General features: G+C 36.4%; 2 protein-coding genes across 3 annotated transcripts; one reads left to right on the forward strand and one right to left on the reverse strand.

Annotated features, from left to right (window-relative positions):
- The first annotated feature begins 635 nt into the window (after positions 1-635).
- LOC132116217 (endophilin-B1-like) lies at positions 636-9,539 on the forward strand. 2 transcript variants are annotated; one of them, XM_059524926.1, is made up of 11 exons: positions 636-833; positions 1,536-1,677; positions 2,129-2,257; positions 4,390-4,523; positions 5,260-5,352; positions 5,537-5,626; positions 6,382-6,405; positions 7,807-7,896; positions 8,007-8,107; positions 8,184-8,406; positions 8,481-9,539. In XM_059524926.1, the coding sequence occupies exons 1-11, from the start codon at positions 771-773 to the stop codon at positions 8,586-8,588; spliced, it is 1,197 nt and encodes a 398-aa protein (XP_059380909.1). In that variant the 5' UTR covers positions 636-770; the 3' UTR covers positions 8,589-9,539. The 2 variants fall into 2 exon arrangements, with proteins under 2 accessions (XP_059380909.1, XP_059380908.1); XM_059524925.1 differs by lacking the exons at positions 5,537-5,626; positions 6,382-6,405.
- Positions 9,540-14,457: 4,918 nt separating this feature from the next.
- LOC132116218 (transforming growth factor beta activator LRRC33-like) lies at positions 14,458-18,531 on the reverse strand. Its single transcript, XM_059524927.1, has 3 exons — positions 18,343-18,531; positions 17,052-17,172; positions 14,458-16,583 (listed from the first exon to the last, which is right to left on the reverse strand). The coding sequence occupies exons 2-3, from the start codon at positions 17,157-17,159 to the stop codon at positions 14,643-14,645; spliced, it is 2,049 nt and encodes a 682-aa protein (XP_059380910.1). The 5' UTR covers positions 17,160-17,172; positions 18,343-18,531; the 3' UTR covers positions 14,458-14,642.
- Between the last annotated feature and the right edge of the window lie 2,211 nt (positions 18,532-20,742).

Consider the following 20,742-nt stretch of genomic DNA (forward strand, 5'->3'; position numbering starts at 1 on the left):
ACACTTAACAACAAAATACAAGTTCATTTAAAAGTCAGTATTTAAATGGTAATTAGTACACAATTTGTCTTTTTTTTTTTTGATTGTTTGTTTGTTTTTGTTGCTTCACTCCATTCAATATGTTAATAAAAGTAGTTGATGTCAGATAGATAGATAGATAGATAGATAGATAGATAGATAGATAGATAGATAGATAATGTAAACAACCAATTATCCTCTTGCATTCTCCTCTGTTGGCATGTAGAGGGCGCTATACACAAATACAAAGACACAATGAGTGTATGAGTATGAGACGCGACGCACATACACACTGATTCAAATTTAACTAACTATAAGACAAAAAAAGTCTCAGGATGAAAGTTAAACGAATTAAAAACATGCTACAAATTGAAGCAACAAGTCTGATCTGCTGTGACAGTCTGCGCCTTAAAACACTAAGTTATATCTTGGATCTCTGTGAGGCGCGACAGAATATTAATGAAAATGGTGCAGTTAAAAGTGCTGAAAGCATTTTAATTATATTAGACCCCACATGTTGATACCGGACTCTTGTCGTGGTCCAGGTCCGGTTCTGGGCTCGCAGTAATCAGATCTGTGGGAGGATCTTCCTCTTCTCCGCCGGTGTTCTGCGGCTGTTGCTTCAGTCATACTTTCACACAAAAAAAAAATCCGTCCGTCGTAAAGATAAAATTGATGCCATCACATTTATTTACACCATTCAGACGTTCGCACTTATATTTAATAATTAGTCCTATATAGAAAAGTTCAAGATGGATTTTAACGTGAAGAGACTGGCAGCAGACGCTGGTACTTTATTCAGTCGGGCTGTGCAAGTAAGTGTACATTCAGATTCGCTATAAACAAGTTTTATTTAAGTTTTATTTCCACACATTTATCCTAAACGCCTGCATTTTTGGCCATTAAGGCGCTTCTAACGAATTGTAATGTACATCATATGCCGTGTTTCTGTAACGTATCTTTTTCTTTCTATTATTCAGGGCCTCTCTTTCTCGTGCTGTAAATCTGTTTTGTTCAGTGACTTCACAGTAACGTTAAATAGTTTCTTTTTTTTTTTTTACTTCAACAGCAAACATTAAACGTTCGGTTATGTCTTTAAGCATTGTATACTTTGTTATGTGGCCAAAATACAATGACATTTTCACTTTTTGTCCAGGTTTGTGGGGCTAACGCTAACTAGCTAAAGCGGAGTTTAATCCGGTAACGTGCTCAGCACATCAAGGCTATGTGCTAAAACCTAGCGAGCTGTCTAGCTAGACAGTATTTTTTTAGCCATCAGCTCAGAAACGGTCATATTTGCTGACGACGTGGAAATAAATAAATAAATAAATAAATCCGGATATGATGCCCTAAAACGCTGCTCACTAGGAATTGAGACACAACAACCAACATAACACTGCAAAACAATACGCGTGTGGCTGTAATATTGGCACACTTATGCTCCACAAATTATATATATATATATATATATATATATATAATGTATATATATGTGTTCTGACTTCTTTATAAAACAGTTCACAGAAGAAAAATTGGGCCAGGCTGAGAAGACCGAGTTAGACGCACATTTGGAGACTCTCCTCACCAGGGCTGAAACCACTAAACACTGGACAGAGAAGATTTTGAAGCAGACAGAAGTGTTACTGCAACCAAACCCAAGTAAGATTCATTCAGTGGCTAGATGATTCATTACTGTCTACATCTGGATCTAATTAGTTAAGTTTCCAGTACTTACTGGTATTTGTATGTTTTGATGGTACAGTTTAGTTAGCTTTTTTCCTCTCTCTTCCTTGGACATTCATTAATGTTTATTCTTGTCCTCATGGTGTTCAAATCTCACAGAAATGTGTGTAACTATAACTACAGCTGCTCTCATCACTATGGTGCCACAACACTTAAAAAACATCTAAATTAATTGGTTTTAAATTAAAAATAAAATTGAACACCACCGAATCTGTCTAAATACTTATACTTTTGGAACACCAAAAGCTTCATTTATGAACAAAATGAAAGAATTAAGGATTTTTACTGTATATGGCATTGATCCATAGTTGTAAATTTCTAACATAGGTTTGCATTGTAATGTTATTGTTACTATCTGCAATTTCAGATGTCAGAATAGAAGAATTCCTGTATGAAAAACTGGACAAAAAGGTGCCCACACGGATGAACAACCATGAGCTTCTGGGTCAGTCCATGATTGACTCTGGGACTGAGTTTGGGCCTGGAACAGCCTACGGTGAGCATCAAACACAAGGGCAGCATAGTGTCCTATTTACCCATAGTACCTCATTCAATAACAGTAGTCCATTGCTGTGTGCCAATGCCCCATTTCCTCTTGCTTGAACATAAACCGCTACAAAAATACTAGTCTGAAAATTGGACGTGAAAGCCCATTTAATGTTAAAGGGGTCATATAATGCCAATTTTCCACAAGTTGATATGATTCTTTAGGGTCTTAATGAAAAGTCTGTAATATAGTTTGTTTAAAATTTCTCAATGGTAGTGTAAAAAACAAGTTTTTCACCCTTTCAAAAACAGCTCTTTTCAAAACACGCTGGTTTGTGTAATTCTCCTTTAATGCTAATGACTCCGCCCCTCTCTTCTGATCTGCTCTCTGAGAGAGTTTACTTTAGCCACATTCATAGTGAAACTTGCTAATTAGCACATTATCAGGAAAGGCGATTTGCAATGATTCATTTAAATACATTATACTCACTGCTTCTGTAGGTGAGGCTGGATCATGAATGATTTGCGAACATAAACGCATCTAAGTAGATCAAGGACGCATTTCCTTTAGATCCAAGTTAATCCTCTGCGATTTCAGTCGCTCAGATGTCGGGAGTAAATGACTACTGCTATGTTCATTATTACATCCAACAACAAAACACCTCAATTACTATGGAGTCATGCTTGTCTGCATCTCGGACTGATGACGGCTCATTCAGGGCAGTTCTGAGGTGAGACACAAGACCAGTCTGTGCTAAAACGCTGCTGTCAATCAAACAGTTGTGGGAGGGGCCTCCGACCGTGTGACGTCACATGGTCAGACGGCTCGATTTGAGAAAGGGGAAAACATTTAACGAGATTACAAAAGAAACACTTGATGGATTTTTATCATTATAGGGTGGTTGTGTACACACTGCCAACATACATTTCATTATATAACCTAGGGTTGCCACCCGTCCCTTAAAATACGGATTCGTCCCGTATTTGAGAATAAAATAGCGCGTCCCGTTTTGAATCAATACGGGATGGGGTTTGTCCCGTATTTTCGGAGTTGTCTTCAATGCAGAATCTCATGCAAATCATCCCACCGGCATTCTGTAAAGACTCGTCCTATTCTGCCCCTGATTGGGTGATACTCGCTGCCATCGGTGGATTGATTGGTTTGTTTCAGTTTCACGGCCATCAGAGTCAGAGGAGGGTGGGTCTCTTGGCAGAGAGTCCATTTGAAAGAATGACGGAGGCTGCTCCAGAAACACTTTATAATAAGGTTCATTTATTAAACATTAGTCTATTAACAAACATGAACTAACAATTAGTAAGTAATACATTTGTTACAGTATTTATTAACCTTTGTTAATGTTAGTTAATAGAATTAAAGCTGTTCATTGTTTGTTCATGATCACAGCGCACTAATTAATTTTAACAAGATTTTAATAAAGTCTTATTAAATGTGGAAATTAACAAAAATGGTCAATTGCTGTATAAGTTCAGTTCATTATTAGTTAATGTTATTTAATGTAGTTAACTAATGAACCTTATTTTAAAGTGTTACCGATTAGTTTATTACGGTTAAGGTGTACAGTCAGACACATAAGCATTATTTTAATAAGAGACAAGGGAGGTATATTTAATAATAAAAATACAGTACCTATGTGAAGCAAAAAAACAACTAATTTAAATGATTGCATTCTTCAATAGGCTACTGTAGAATTAACAATAGACTATATAAAATAGATTATACCAATAATAATAAAAAAAAATGTGTGTTTTACATGAATTTAGAAATGTTTGTAGATTGATTATTTATTATGTCGTTTCACTGTTTGGATGGTGTTACTGTCTGCAAACAATGACAAATATTTTATCCAATATCAGTGTTCATGCCACCTTATACAATTATTAAAGTTCATTAGCAATTAATATTTTTATGAAAACATGTTTTAAGTTGTGATTTACCACCACTGGCACTTCTCCAGACCTTTGGTCATCGTGGCCCTGAGGGCAGTCCCCCCCCAGGCGTCCCTTATTTTTCTGTATTGAAGGTGGCAACCCTAATATAACCCCTTTAAGAGAACAGCTTCTAGACATTTCATAATTTTAAAAATATAAATTTGTTAAAATATTGATTTGGTCTGTTCACAGGAAACGCTCTGATAAAGTGTGGCGAGACGGAACAGCAGATCGGAGGAGCGGAGCGAGAGTTAATTCAGAGCTCTGCCATCAATTTCCTCACACCTTTCCGCAACTTTTTAGAAGGAGACTTCAAGACTATATTGGTGAGAGGAAACCTTATAAAAAAATTTTATTTGGAAATGTTGCCATGTATGCTAGCTTTCAAAAGTCATGGAGTAAAAAAATAAAAATGTATTCAGCAACAGTGCATAAATAAAAAAATAACATAAAAAAAAATACATTGTTATAAGCATCTATTTTAAACAAATACTGTTTTGTTTTTACTAAAAAAGTAGTATAACTGTTTTTAACTTTATTAATAAATGTTTTTCAGCACCAAAAAAAAGTATATAAAAATGATTTTTGAAGGATCATGTGACAATGAAGATTCAGCTCTGCCATCCCAGGAATAAATTACATTTTGAAATACTTGAAAATAATAAAATTGTAATTTTAAACTGTAATATTTCACGATATTACTGTTTTTTTCTGCATACGAGACTTTTTAAAAACATAAGTCATACTGAGATTAAACGTGTTAAATTTAAACTGACAAAAAGTCAGATTTTGTTTCGAATTTTAAACCACATATGGATCAGCTTTCTAAATATGATTTAATGAGTGTTTTTTGGGGGGGGGGGGCATTCAAGCTAAACTAAATTAATTTGTATCAGAGACACTGAAAAAGACGAGACCAATTTTGCAATCTGTCTGAATGAAACCTATGGTTCATTCCATTCAAATGTGTCTGAAGCCGCAACAAGTTTAACTTAAAAAAAATGTCTGAGAGTTTTTAACAATGAAAAACTGAACAAACCAAACTCGTCTGTTCCTCTACAGAAAGAGCGCAAACTGCTTCAGAACAAAAGACTGGACCTTGATGCTGCAAAGACCAAGCTAAAGAAAGCCAAAATGGCTGATGCCAGAGCTCTGGTGAGTTATAATTTTTTTTATGTGATTTAGAATTGTAATTTTTCCTTAAATATGTCTTAACGTCAATGAGTTTCCTATTGGAACGTCTTTCCAAATATAAGCTACAGCCTAGACAACAAGCACTTGCCATCTTCCCTAAATGCAGCTCTTCACTGTCTCTTGTTTTTGCGTCGGCACACGGTAGCCCCTCAGAACTACCCCTCCACCAGGGGACGCTGGCTATGTTGACAATTTCTCCTTCATGGTGAATTTCCTCCATGTGAAGTGGCTGAAGGTTGGTCTGTGTGTCTTTCACGCGAGTGCCAAGCAGTGTTCTGCTTTAGAAGAGCCACTTTTAAGACACGCTAGTTCCTCTTTAAGCTGTTGATTAAGCTCTTTTGTCCCGGATATTAGCAGTGTGTGTGTTCCCAGGTTCCTTTTTTTGTTGTGGATATAGAGTTTGGAAAGAGGATATCTATGTTTGCTCAACATCGTGATGACATTTCAAAACTGCTCTTCGCCCTTGGCCCCAGTTTCAAAAGAGAAGTAAAGAAGTGCTTCAAGATCTCCTCATGAGCAGCACTCAACCTACACACACACACACACACACACACACATACACCACTTAAACACATCAGTACCATAACAAACAGCTGCCCTCTCCCAAAATGGGAAGTGTTTAGTTTGCTTAGATTCGCTGTGAATTGTGCAAGTAATTTACAAATAGTCCATGTTTTGAATCCCTAATCTTGCCAACCACAGTTTTTGACAAAATACCATGTTTTAATTAGTTACTGTGATAAAATTGGGTTAACTTGGCATTAGCATCACTGTTATCAAAATAAGAAATAAAAATGATGCAGAAAGTGTCTTTTTGAAAGACATCACATGATTTTTTATTTTATTTTATCACAATAACATGGTATTTTGTTAGAAACTTGGGTTACCTTGATGCATTTTCCTCAGTGATGTTAGCTGCTATTGGATGTTTAGTGTTAACACTCAGGCCTTTCTCTTAATGTATTATCGCTGTTTTCAAATGCTGTGCAGATGTGGGCAGAGGAAGTGACAAAGGTAAGAAGAATGTTCTGCCATTTTGGATCAGCTGTGAACCTTGGCGCTTATGTGAAAACTAATAACTGTGACATGATTAGTTTCTCTCTTCAGTGGAAAATTGGAAATAGACCAGTTGGACTTCATTGCCTAATGTTTCTATTCCGACGTTTTGTTTACTTCTGTGTCTGTAATTTCCAACATCATTTTAAGTTTCTGGTGTCATACAAGATTCCTCAGTGCATGATCAAAAACAGCAAAATATCCTGTTCTAGCTGATCAAAAGAACATTTGTTTAAAAAATTGCAATGTGCTAAACTGATTCAAGATTTTTTTAATTGTCACTGTACGAGTCAGCGAAATTAGAGCAATCCTTACAGGTTTTATGTATAGTTTCGGTTTTCTTTTTCATTTTTTTTTTTAACATTTTTTATTATTTTTTTTTTAAATTAATCTTAACTTTAAATACCACACCAGTATTATTTTAATTAATAATAATTCAAATTAGAAGTATTAATTTGATTTGTTTTTGTATATCTTTTTGGTTTTTATTGTAATTTGTTCATATTTTTTCTGTCATTTTTATTAGTTTATAATTTTTTTTAGTAGTATTTTAACTTTAATTACTTTTGACAGTATTATTTTAGTATTCTCTTATTTAATAATATATATATATTTTTAATTAGTGTGTCTGTATGTTTTCAGTAATTTTTCAGGTCATTTAATTCGTTTTTTTAGTATTTGATGAGTTTTATTACTTTTTCAGTTTTAGTGACTTTAGTACTGAAGTTATAACTTATTTTATTGCATTTAGTTGTCATTCAGCATTTCTGATTTTCATTGTTTTTGTTGTTGTTGTTTAGTTTTTATCTAATATTTTTTTCAGCTTTATTTTATCACTGAAAATAATTTTTATTTGTTTTAGTTAACAACATACTGCATCCAACATCCCCATATTTCCCTTATACTGCATTCAATTAATCATCTCAGCAAAAGTGACGTATCATCCACACACGCATTTTCCACTTACTTAAAATGCGTATTTAACTACTACTCATTTTGACATACTGCTTTTTCACGTACTAAGGAAGTACACATATTTGGACACGGGTTAGAAATACAACTTCTCTAAGAGGATTTATACAGAGCTCCCTTAATACCTAAATGCTGACTGCTCATCTGTCAACTAGTTGATTTTGAAATGTGTCGTTTTTGCACATCATTAGCAGACTCCAGAAGACTTTTCTCTTTTAAACCAGTCAACAATATCTGTTTGAAAACACACTGGCTATTTTTTCAGTCCCCAGTTGCTTTCTTCCCTTTGAACAGTGTGAGGCCTTTTAAGTGCACTAGTTGTGATGAATCTTCCCTGACTATCTCTCTCTCTCTCTCTCTCTCTCTCTCTCTCTCGCTTTCTTTCAGGCCGAGCAGGACCTGAAGATGACGCAGAGCGAGTTTGACAGACAGGCAGAGATCACCAGGCTTCTTCTGGAAGGAATCAACAGTACGCATGTGAGCACATCTGAAAACCTGCTGCCCATTGAACCACACAACCCTTCAGTTTTACTCTGCAATCCCAAGATCTGATCCATAACAAACCATATAATCTCTTTTTGTCCCAGGCCCATCATCTCCACTGTCTAAATGACTTTGTGGAGGCTCAGATGACATATTACGCCCAGTGTTACCAGTACATGGTCGACCTCCAAAAGCAGTTGGGAAAGTAAGACATTTTTATAGGTATATATTTATAATTAATATGATTATACAACTCATTCTGACTTTCTTTTCCCCTCTAGCTTCCCTTCGGCTTTCTCTTCCAACAACAACCAGTCGACGGCCAGCGGCGCGGCCAGCATCTCTGTACCCATCCTGCCACTCTCAGGTGCTCTTCCTGCCAGCACAGCCAATGCGTCTTCAGGTTTCACCGAGCTGCAAAACTTCAGTGGGAGCCGTAAAGCTCGGGTGCTGTATGATTACGATGCCGCGGGCAGCAACGAGCTCTCTTTATTGGCTGATGAGGTGAGCGGCCCATTTTTAATTTGTAAAACAGTCTTTTGGTTTGAATGCACAAACCAACTTGTCTTTTATTTCAGGTGATAATGGTGAGCAGCGTCCCAGGCATGGACTCTGATTGGCTGATGGGTGAACGTGGGAATCAGAAGGGAAAAGTGCCTATTACTTATTTGGAGCTGCTAAATTAAGAGAAAAAACAAGTGTTGTTGGAACCAAAAGTGAAACGTAAAGTGTATTCCAGCTGTGCTGCATACCGTATATGCAACCTTGACATCTAGTGCTGCTCGCATGCAACAGTATTTTATCGGATGTGACGTCTTGCAGTCCCAGAATGGGAAGAGGTTCTAACCGGACGAGTGTTTACAAATGAATTATGAATTTTGAAAATGAATTTTTTTTTGTGCTTTTGATGTGACATGCCAAGCAAAAACCAAGCATTGAGTATGTGTTTACAACAAGCAAGTATTAAGACTGATTGTCATTTTTATAAATTTTAGATTGGTTTCCATTCTGCACATTAACTCATTTCAGGTTCTAGAACATTTTAGAGGAATTCCTGTATAGGTGGAGACGTAAATATGCCATAAATTATTTTCCGGGTCTCATATACGGCCCCATCATAGCTGACATGTGCCTCAACTATTTTCTTCGTATCTCTAAATTTCTCTTTATTGCGTTAAAAGGTTGAGCACACAAAGAAAATGCTTTATTTGCACGCAAACAACCTTTCCTCTTATGCATTATGAAACTGTCTTTTATATACATGCAGTCTTCATAAACCACATTAAGCATACATCCAGTTATGATACAAGTATTCATATCATGATAAAAACAAATTCTATTTTACCGATAGCTGTACTTTTTTTTTATACCTATGTGCCTTACATTTGTCTTGGAGTTTGTTTTTTAAACTGTTAAAAAAGAAAGACATTGTTGAGAGATGAGTGCTGATTTTATGCATATTGTGCCATCCTCTATCTAAAAAAAAAAGTAAAAAAAAAAGTTTTCTCTGATATTTTACAGTATAACTACGAAAGCACAGGTTATCTAACTGCTTAAATTCTGTGATTACTGCCATAGATTTATAAACAGTTTTTTTTTTTTACATAATAAAAATGTGTAGAGTTTTTACCCTTGAGTTTTGATTTTGAACGGTCTCGTCTTATTTTATCCGCTGTTCAGAATATATACTTAATTATTTCTGCAGTATACTATACTGGCTCTGGTTAAAATACAGGTCCTTGGTCCATAACATTACTTTCTCCAGTCTGAGTTTAAAGTAAAAATACCTTGAAGGATTTTTATTTTCTTACAAATACACAGATTTTCACTTCACAAGTCATTAATTGATGGACTGGAGTCGTGTGGAGTACTTGTGATGTTTTTATCCATCGTTTGAACTCCCATTCTGACGGCACCCATTCACTGCAGGGGATCCATTGGTTTAATTAAATGCAAAATTTCCCCAAATCTGTTCTGAGGAAGAAAGAAACTCATTTTCATCTTGGATGGCCTGAGGGTGAATACCTTCTCAGTAAATTTTCATTTTTGGGTGAACTATTCCTTTAAGAAATTTAAGGCACTAACTATATAAAACGGTTTTATTTCAAAGACCACGACTGGACACCATTTTATTAAATATTAGGTAAATTGGAAACCAAATCGAATACTACTATAGAATTGCATAATGAGTACTGTTTCCCATACTATTTTCAGTAAAAACGGTAAGCAGTGTGTTAGTATTTTGCACTCAACATCGTTGTCGAAATATGAATAAACCTGACTGTTCTCTCAAATGTCAGCAGAGGTCAGGCGTTTCACTTGTTAGTCATTTTTGGTTTCTAAATTAATCGTGGAATCGGAAAGTACCTTAAAGTTACACATAATATGCAATAATTCGTATATAAGTATTATTAAATATAGGTCATTTCACGAACATAGCCTACCTCTCTTCATTGAACAGATTAAGAGTCACTGACTCCCCTTCATTGTTAAATATGAATCATGCGTTCAATATAACATGCTGTTGTTTATGTACGGTGCAGGTGACAGGCTCATGTGTTGCTGTTACTCTTGTGTAAACAGTGCGTGGACGGTCAGTGAGGGGAGGGTTAAGAGGAAGTTGTGCTCAACAGGCTGTTGACTTCCTGTGCTGTTGTGGCGCTGACGTTCAATCTTGCTGTCCGTTACTCAGCCTCACATGCCGAGAGGGCAATGCTCAGTTCCTTCCCGAAAACAGCAATGTGAGAACCGACCTACGAAGTGCTCCTTTCTGCTTCTGCAAAAAAACTCACACTGATGAACAGTGAGACTTTAAAATGTTTATATAGCTCTGAAGACTACACAAAAATCTATGAATCTAAATCTAAAAAATGAAAAATCTACACTAAAAATCTTTTATACATACATACATACATACATATATATATATATATATATATATATGTATATATATATATATATATATATATATACAGTATAGCCAACAAACACGCATACACGTCAGTTCGAAATGTCATTAATTTTAATTTTAACATTTAAACTACAAATTCGTAAAATACTAAATAAAATAAAAAATACATGTAAACATTAAAATTTTAATAAAAACGGTGTGTCAGTTCAAAATATCATTCATTTTAAACATTTGAATACAAATTAATTACATTTCTAACTATGATTTGATCAGATAGATAGATAGATAGATAGATAGATAGATAGATAGATACTATAGAATGAATCTGAAAGTGTTTACAAATGTGGGTATATATTATTTTTCCACCTGATTTTAATTCACAATCTAGTTCCTCACTCAAATATCAAATCACTCAAAGTTCTTTCAGTGTTGGTTTTATTGGACACATCACCATACCACACATTTAACTACATCACGAGATTTCCCTCTGGTATAAATAAAATGATCCATAATAAAAATTAAATACAAAACCAATGCCTGCTGAAAATGTAAAAACGGAAAAAAATTAAAATGAAGCAATAACATACGTCTGTTTTCGCATATAAACTACAATCCAAGTAGTCACAAATTCTCACAGAAGAAAACTGCACACTGTAATTTTTATTTTTCTGTCATAAAGATAAAAAATATGATTTTGGTTGGACATAACTCTGCTTTAAGTGTTTTTAAAAGCACATTTCTTCTTAGGAGAATGTTGTTGACAATAATTCAACTTTTATTCTTACTTCTCAATGTCATTCTCATGGTTCAGTTGAAGCTTGAATACTGAGAGTTATCTGAAGGCCTACCCATAAAACCCCTACGTCCCCCATCCCGTTTTAAACAGTCTTTTCAGCACTGAATATGATCCAAACTATGTCACATGTGCCTCTGAGCCCACGCCTGTGACTGCGCTCCCTAGCTTCTCTTTTTCTCTCTCTTTCTCTGTTCAAACCGCCATGACCTAGAGAAACACCACAGCGGTATTCTGGTTACACTATGGTTTAACATGCACACTTGGCTCTCAGTGTAAACAACACACTCGTACACTTGACACACACTGCCAGGTTCCCATCCTCACTCACTGCCTCACAGACATGTAGCTTTCCTTTTGTCTTCTTGTCACACACCTTGTGCCACAAAATCATAAGAAATCCCACGTAGGCTGAGGTGCTAGTCAGCGTGGTTTAGGTTTAGTGGTCTAACCCTGATGATCCCTACAGTGAGAGGTCTGTCAATGAATCCTTGCATTGGTCAGTGTGGATGCTCACTGTGTCCACATAATCACCTTTGTACTTAAGATTCATATATTACAGTTATGCAATCAATGTTGTATATTGTGCATTTGAAAGGATACTATTCATAATTCAATAATGATATTAAATACAATAATAAATCAATATGTAGAGATATATTATACCATATATATATATATATATATATATATATATATATATATATATATATATATATATATATATATACACAAACACACATAAACATACATAAAGTACATACACACACATAGATTTAGAGTTTCATTGGAATAACCTAATCGCATAAATACTGGCAGTGACCTTCTCAAGCATATTTCAGATGAAAGATAAATATGATAGCAATCCTTTACGTCCTGCCGCAACTGCCTCTGAGAACTCGACATGGAGCAAAACCACACCACCTCCACCCCCCTCTATGATACCGAGAGCTGGGCAGTTGCTACAGGTCTTAGCAAAACAGGAAATTTCATGTTTCCTTTGCTACTTTTAGTGACTGCTTTTAACGCACAACTTCTGTGAAGCTACATAAAAGCAATCACGCAAGAAAACGACTGACTGGGACTGACATACAATTCAATATATAAAGATAATAAAAACACTTGTAGCAGGTGACCCCCAAATCATATCCAAGTCAATCAATATGACAATGTTAAATTCTTGTCAGTAGTCCAGTATGGCCATTTTAAAGGCATTTTAGGTGAAAGGTTTATGTGTTTTGGACGTAATAAAATATTCAGGGTAACCAAATTTAAACGTTTGATGATCTGGCAGGGAAAAACCAATGTTGACTGGCCACCAACAATTTCTTTGTTGATAATAATCTGGTTACTGATTTGAATTTTAACCTCATCTCACACATATTTGACTGGGGAACTTGTTTTATCAATGAAATAATATATATTTGATATAAAAAGCTCTGCAACAAGCCATCACATACTCTAAAGAATAAGCACGAGTTTGATTGTCAAGGAACACATATGATCCTGGAGCACAAAACCAGTCATAAGTAGCACAGGTATATTTGTAGCAATAGCCAAAAATATATTGTTATGGGTCAAAATTATCAATTTTTCTTTAATGCCAAAAATCATTAGGATATTAAGTAAAGATCATGTTTGTAAATTTTCTACTGTAAATGTATCAAAACTTAATTTTTGATTAGTAATATGTGTTGCTAAGAACTTAAATTTGACAAATTTAAAGGTGATTTTCTCAATATTTCGATTTTTTTTTAAAGTTTTCAATGGAAAGTTTATTCATTCAGCTTTCAGATGGTGCATAAATCATAATTTTAAAAAATCGACCCTTATGACTGGTTTTGTGGTCCAGGGTAAAACGGAACCCAGCTAAAATGGAATATTCTCACAATTTTTTTATGTGTTATTTTTTTTAAGTCATATTAAAGGGTTAGTTCACCCAAAAATACAAATTCTGTCATTAATTACTCAGGCTAATGTCGTTCCATAAGACCCCTGTTCAATTTCGGAACACAAATTACGATATTTTTGATAAAATCCATGAGCTCTAAAATTAAATTAAACTAAATTAAATTTATGCATTTAGCAGACGCTTTTATCCAAAGCGACTTACAGTGCATTCAGCCTATCAATTTTTACCTATGATGTGTTCCCGGGGAATCGAACCCCCAACCTTGCACTTGATAGCGCAATGATCTACCAATTGAGCTACAGGAATTCTAAACCCTGCATAGACAGCAAGGGAACTACCATGATCAAGGTCCAGAAACATAGCAAGGACATTGTTAAAATAGTCCATGTGACATCAGTGGTTTAACCGTAATTTTTACAAAACTATGAAAATACTTTTTGTATGCAAAGAAAACAAAAATAATAACTTTATTCAATTATTTTCATCCTCATCCCGCCTGCAGTGGTGCGCCGCTATTGTAGATAAGAGTATCTCTCTACAATGACGTAAAATTACGGTTGAACCCCTGATGTCATATGGACTATTTTAATGATGTCCTTACTACGTTTCTGGACCTTAATCGTATACGATACTATATAGTATACTATAGTAGTAACCTTGTGGTCTATGGGAGGGTTCAGAGAACAACATTCTCTAAATGTTCTTATGATGTTTTTCGTACTTGTATGTTCTAAAAAAACATTTTTGTAACTGGACATTTCAACGTTTTAGAAAACATTTAAAAATAATGTTCCCTCAACATTTTTATAACCTAACTTAATTAGGTTAACTTTTAATTACCTATGATATTGAAATTGCTTTGGATCAAGCTTTTTAATTGCAACTTTTGTTCAGAAAGGGAGCATATCTTTCACATTTACAAACCATCCAGCAGCCAAACACTTTTCATGCATTTTAATGACGATAAAATGAAATACATTCATGTTTACAGACCAATGTGGCCTAAATCTTTCACATTAATATCATATTTATCTTCCGGTATGTCAAGTAGCAACCTAAGCATATTTACCATGTTTGCCCCTTATATTACAGAGACATTCATTAGTTTTACAATAGCATGCTCCTCAATAAGGAGCCGGTCTCCAGCATCTCTTTTTAATAACACGAGGCAACATTCTTGGCTTAAATGTGAGCATGTAAATTATGGATATACCCATGATGGAAACACTGACTGTTACAAAGAGAAGAATGTACCAAACAACAGACTCCTCATTGCTGGAACCACCACAGTGGATGGCGTCAAAAAGCAAAACTTTGTGACGCCTGTGGTTTAAGTCCAAACATGTAATTTCGGAGAGATCTACAATACTGATGCCTTTATTCTCCACGAAGGTCTTGTACCAGTCCAAATGGCAACAGTTGAAGGCATTTCCATTCATATAAACAGTCTGCAGTCTTTGAGCTAACATGCCAGCATGTTGGGACGGGATGGTTGTCAACATGTTATCCCTCAAGTCCAGAAGCTTCAGGTTTAATGCCACTAGAGATTCGGGAAGATTTGGTAGTGAGTTTCTACAGATGTTTAAAGACTTCAAATGGCTATATGGAGAGAAGTCAAAAGCTTGAAGACCAGTATTACCAAGTCCCAAATGCTGCAAGGTGTTTGCGAGACCTTCCAGAGATTCCTGTTTGAGGTTTAGGTCTGGATTGTTTGAAAGTTCGAGATGGGTTAGAGGTGTGCCCTTGAACGCTAAAGACGGGATGTTCTGAATGCTACAGCCTTCAAGATAGAGTTGTTTTAGGGAAACGATGTCGGACCACACAACACATCCTGACGAACTTGGCAAGTAACACACTTCCACAGTGTTGTGACTGAGATCTAGTGTGCGAAGTTTCGGTAGACTAGCAAAAATCCTAGTTGGAAGGTTCTGAAGGTCATTTGTACTCAGATTGAGATGTGTGAGATTGTTCAGCTCGCTAATGGAGTGTTGGCTTGCTTTCAGCTCAGTTAACCTGTTTCGACTAACGTCCAGTTCATAAAGGGTGACTGGTAGATCTTCAGGCGTCAAACTGAAGGACTGTAAACAGTTACTTCTCAGCCTCAGCCAGTAAAGAGACGGCATCTGTTTAATGAATCCCTGGGGGAAGTAGTTCACCTTGTTTTCACTCAGGTCCAGGAGCTCTACTGAGGAAAGATCACCATGAAGGTTCTCATTCCAGAGCTCTACAGTGATGCTGCTTATATTTTGCCCCAAGTTGTAGTACTCAACACTAGTGGTCCAGTTTAAAGATGTGTCATTTGATAAGTGTTGATAAAAACCGACTCGATTATTGGATAACAGCAAAGTTCTTATTCGGTTATTTGTTGGAAGGAATGGAAAGAAGAGCAAATGGTTGTCAGACAGATCCAACGTCTCCAGCTGAAAAGTCTCAGTCATATTTTGATTGGTAATGAACCATTCAATGGAATTGTGGCTGGCGTTTAGGACCAGCAGTTGGGTCATTTCAAAGTTGACCAAACATGGTAAGCAGTTTAAGGCCAGGTTCAACCTCTGGAGTCTTTTCATATGATCAAACGCTCCATCGATCTCAAACAACAAGTTTCTCTCGACGTTCAGCTCCCTAAGCTGAAGAAGGTTTCTGAATGTTGACTCATCCAGCCTCAGCATGGCATTCTGGGACAAGTATAGAGACTCAAGTGAGGACAGATTCTGTACCAGCAGAGACACCATGTGCTCCGAGAGGCCATTACCTGAAAGATCAAGGGTCTTTAGTTGGGACAGAGTGCTCAAGGACTGGGCCACCTGCTTGTGTCCATAGTAAAGCTCATTGTTGGCTAAATTGAGGTTTTCTAAAAGAGGCGATTCAGAGAACACCCTTTCTTCCACCATCATTAGCCGATTGTTTGCACAGCTGAACGTCCTCAGAAGAGGGTATCTGGAGAGACAACCATCTTGCAGATTTAACAGACGGTTCTTGTCTAAGAAGATCTCCTCAATTTGATGTGGTAAATGATCTGGTACGGCAGAGAGCTGACAGCTGTTGCACAGAGCCGTGCTTTGGATCTTGAGATGTGGAGAGAGACAAAAAAGAGAAGGAAAGACTGATTTAGATTATTCTTACACTCAATGGAAATTTTGTAGAAATAGTATCATAATGCGCTTAATAATTTCCACTAAATGCCGTTTCACTTGCAAAGCCCACGGAGAAAAACAAAAATAGACAAACAAGCAAATTTAGCCCATGTTGTTTGCTGATTAAACTTCGTAATAGACTTGGTAAAAATGTTAAGTAACTTAAAAATGTCCTTCATATGGTAACATCTAAATGAAATGGCTTTATTTTATTTAAAATAATGTAATCTATCTGAATACTTCAGCTTACTATATAAGGTAACAACTGTAACATCATACTTTAAGATTTAGTGTAATGTAATATGCTTAAGCAATATTCTTATTTCCATTTCAGAGAATTATTGTACGCATCAGTGTTCATCTAGATGTATTTGTACGATCTTCCTTTTTCTCACATACCAGCCTGCAGGGGAAGATCTGCGGATGTCCTGATACTGAAAGCAGGACCACCAGTAGCGGCACCACTGCGTGACAGAGCACGATGGACAGGCAATCAAACACCAGCATCTTAACATGATCACTGTGATGAAGTAATAAAACAAATGTACATTAATATTTAGATATTTTATGTGTGTGTGTATATATATATATATATATATATATATATATATAAATTACTTTTTATTTATGTATACTTTTTCTATAAATGCACTGTTAAAAGAACAATTACAGTGTCCATGTAAAGGTGTATGTATTTATATAATTATTTTTTTGAAGTTCTTAAAAAATTATTTTGTAGCTCAACTTGCAATCACACATTGCTTTTGAATATAAAGTTAATCTTAAATCTTTTAGACACTAAAATTGTTCCTTAAGACACTTCTTCACACTTTACCTGTTTACAAGTTTCATAAATATCTGTTATGAAATATATATAACTTTGACACCTAGCGGTCTACATGTGGCAGGGACAGCGGAAATTTGGCTACTTCTAAAATGAATCTACTTGTGCCAACTGTGATAGAGGTTATAAATCATATCCTGCAAAAGTCATTAATCTGTATCTTATTTTATCTTAATCCTCTTCATCCCACGTGGGACATACGGCCGCCAAATCTATATAATCTATACACTCTGGCCCTAAAAACATTTGGACACTTATGGCAAACTTAAACATTTTATTAATTGTCACTGCATTACCAAAATACCAAAACCAAATGGCATTTATCAAAAATAAAATTCCCTTTGAACGTAAATTCAAGAATTAGATAATAGTTCTTAATTTAATAGTAAAACAAATAGTAAATACATTTTCCAAAGATAAGTTTTTTCATAATATAAAAACAGTATATACTATACGTATATAGAGCACAGAACTGAAGTGAAGTCTAAAAGGTCATCATTTGAGAGATCTAAAAAGACATTTGCTTGTAGGTGCAAGTTGGTTTGATACCTAATTAACTTTTTTTTCTTTTTTTTTTTAAGTGTGACCTACAAGTCAAAATACTTTTGGATCCACTGTGTACACAAATGCATCAAAATCTTGCAAGAACTTTAAAGTTCGATCACCACAAAATGGATATTACGCCCTTGAGTAAGATAGCACAGGTGATTATCCTTGTAAATGAGTGTACTGAAAGTCATCTTAAATGAAAGATAAATGACAAAAGACAAGCTGCTATTAAACATTCACCCTGTCCGTTTCATATTTCCACACAATCTCACATGGGTATGAAGTGTGCACACTTACCCCAGTGGCCAGGATCGCGCCCTCCACTCCTCTGTGAAGTTCACAGAAGACCATTACATCGGTTTGCGGGGAGGTTCTGCTGGCTTGGTCTCTCTGGAGATGCAAAGTGCTTGAAATCTGCATCTCTGCAATGTCTTTAGTAATTGCGGAAGCAAGCAAGCAACGGAAACGCAGTCACATGAAGGCAGCCAAGATCATACATTTTCACACGCACGCTGCAGGGTCAGAAATATGCACATTAAATATGTAAAAATCTACCACATCCCACAACAGCAAAAGTATTTCAGTTTCAGTACACTAACAGAGAAAGAGAATGCATATAAAGGACATTTAATGGTTCTTACATTAAAAAAAAAAAAAACAACAACAACAAAAAAACATGGGGAAAATTATTGACGTGATAACCGTCGCACCTGAGGTGCATGTAAATGTTTGTGCAACATACATTTCAACCTTATTTCTGTCTTGTTCAGTAGACCACAAACCTACCAAGTGAACACACCCAAAGTACCCACTACTGGTTTCACTCATCAGATACTATTCGAGAGGAAACCACCAAGAGCTCACACCCTTCCTGCTAAAAAGATGCAGGCCCATCACTTCTGCTCGTTGAAACTGTCGCATTCTTCTCACAAGCCGTGCTATTGTGAAAGGTGTGAAAACGTTCATCCGTACCACATTGCTGCATTTACAAGCATGTCTGCTGATATTCAGCAACCTGAAAGTGATCCGTTTTGTGCACGAAAACAAATATTTTGTGACCTGTTTTACAGATGGTATAAAGTGCTGCATGCACTAAAACCTTAAATAAGACATATCAAGAGCTGAAAATAATGACATTTTGCTCGTGGAAAACTAGATGCTAGCATGCTGTATGTGGTTCCCACACAATGGCGATTCCCAGGAGGTTTTTAGTGCATTTCTATGTGATTGCTAAGGTGTTGCGCCTTTCTTAGTGCAGTTGTGTTTTTCATGTGTTGCTAAGGTGATCCTGGATATTATGTCTCGTGTAGCCAGACCTTCAGACTGACGACAGAAGTCTGGGAACCTTGGCTGCTTTGAATGGCCAAGGACTGCTCAAGAGGCCATATGACTGAAAGGTAAAGCAACCAATCGTGTTACATCTTGTGCATTTCATCATGTCTAGGGGCATGGAAATGTTGCCACAATAACATGACGGTGTGTACAATTCTTGGACGAATCTTAAATAAACTATGCCGCAAAAACTTTACTTTTGAAAATCCAGCTTTTAGTTGATCCCGATTAGCGCTCCTTGACACAGTTTAAACAAGCCAAATTTCTTCTACCATGAGGGGGTTTGGCGGCAGTCGGGCATCTTTGTTTCCAGCTGGAATGTAAAAAAATGCAACACACACATTTCCCGGAAATCCTGTATACTTCAACCAATCCGATGACGACTTTGTATCTCCTGAAGTGTTTCCAATTTCGAGTACTGCCATATGCATGAGATGTTCAGACGGTCAGTGGGCGTGATGTCTGAGGCTGAGACTAAGGGTGCATTCACACCTGTCTTGTTTGGTTTCACAGCTGTCAAGTTAATTTTCCCCTTTGTTGCAGATCTTTTGGACAGGTGTGAATACAGCAATCGCACTCTGGTGCAGACCAAACAACTGTAACGAGACCCTGCTAAAGTGTTCTCGGTCCACCTCCAAATGAATTCTGGTACGGTTGAATGGATGAACCAATGAAAGGATGACCTAAACATTTCACTGCTTGTTGTATGTAATATAACGTTGTATGTGACAAATAAAATCTTGAATTTTGAACCTAAAAAAAAAAAAAATCAACATTGTTTTTCTTCCGGACCAAAGCAAGTGAACTAGTGGATTTTCCTGGTGTGAATACACCCTAAGTAAGACCTTCCTTGCATTCCATGCAGAAGGGCTCATCCCTATGCCCTAATCCCTTCAAAGGGTTTACCCTCCGGAGTGAGAGCATTGAAGGGTTGAAGGGTGTAGGGGATCAAAAAACTGTTTCTTGAAGCGCCCTTCTGTGTCATCACCTGCCCACATGGAGGCGATGTCATCGTGCAAATAATCTGTGAAAAAGGATCATGGGAGCACGAAGTGTCCATCAGTTGTACCCTTCGAAATCCTTCATTCCGAAGGGCTCTTTGAAGTGGCCAGTTTGGAGCACTTTGGTTTGAAACGACCTTTCAAAATAGCAGCCATGATCGTTTTCACTCCGAAGTACCCTTCGGAGGGCGATATATCCTGTTTGGAATGCATCGTTAGACTAGCTGGTTCAGGTGTGTTGGGGTTGGAGCAAAACTCTGCAGGACAGTGGCCCTCCAGGAGCAGGTTTGGACACCATGGATTTGGATTGGACTCCATGGCCACAGTATTGTCGACAATGATATTCAAAGGCCCAATGATGTGT

The sequence above is a fragment of the Carassius carassius genome, chromosome 35 (assembly GCF_963082965.1).
Source record: "Carassius carassius chromosome 35, fCarCar2.1, whole genome shotgun sequence".
In the NCBI taxonomy this organism is placed as follows: domain Eukaryota; kingdom Metazoa; phylum Chordata; class Actinopteri; order Cypriniformes; family Cyprinidae; genus Carassius; species Carassius carassius.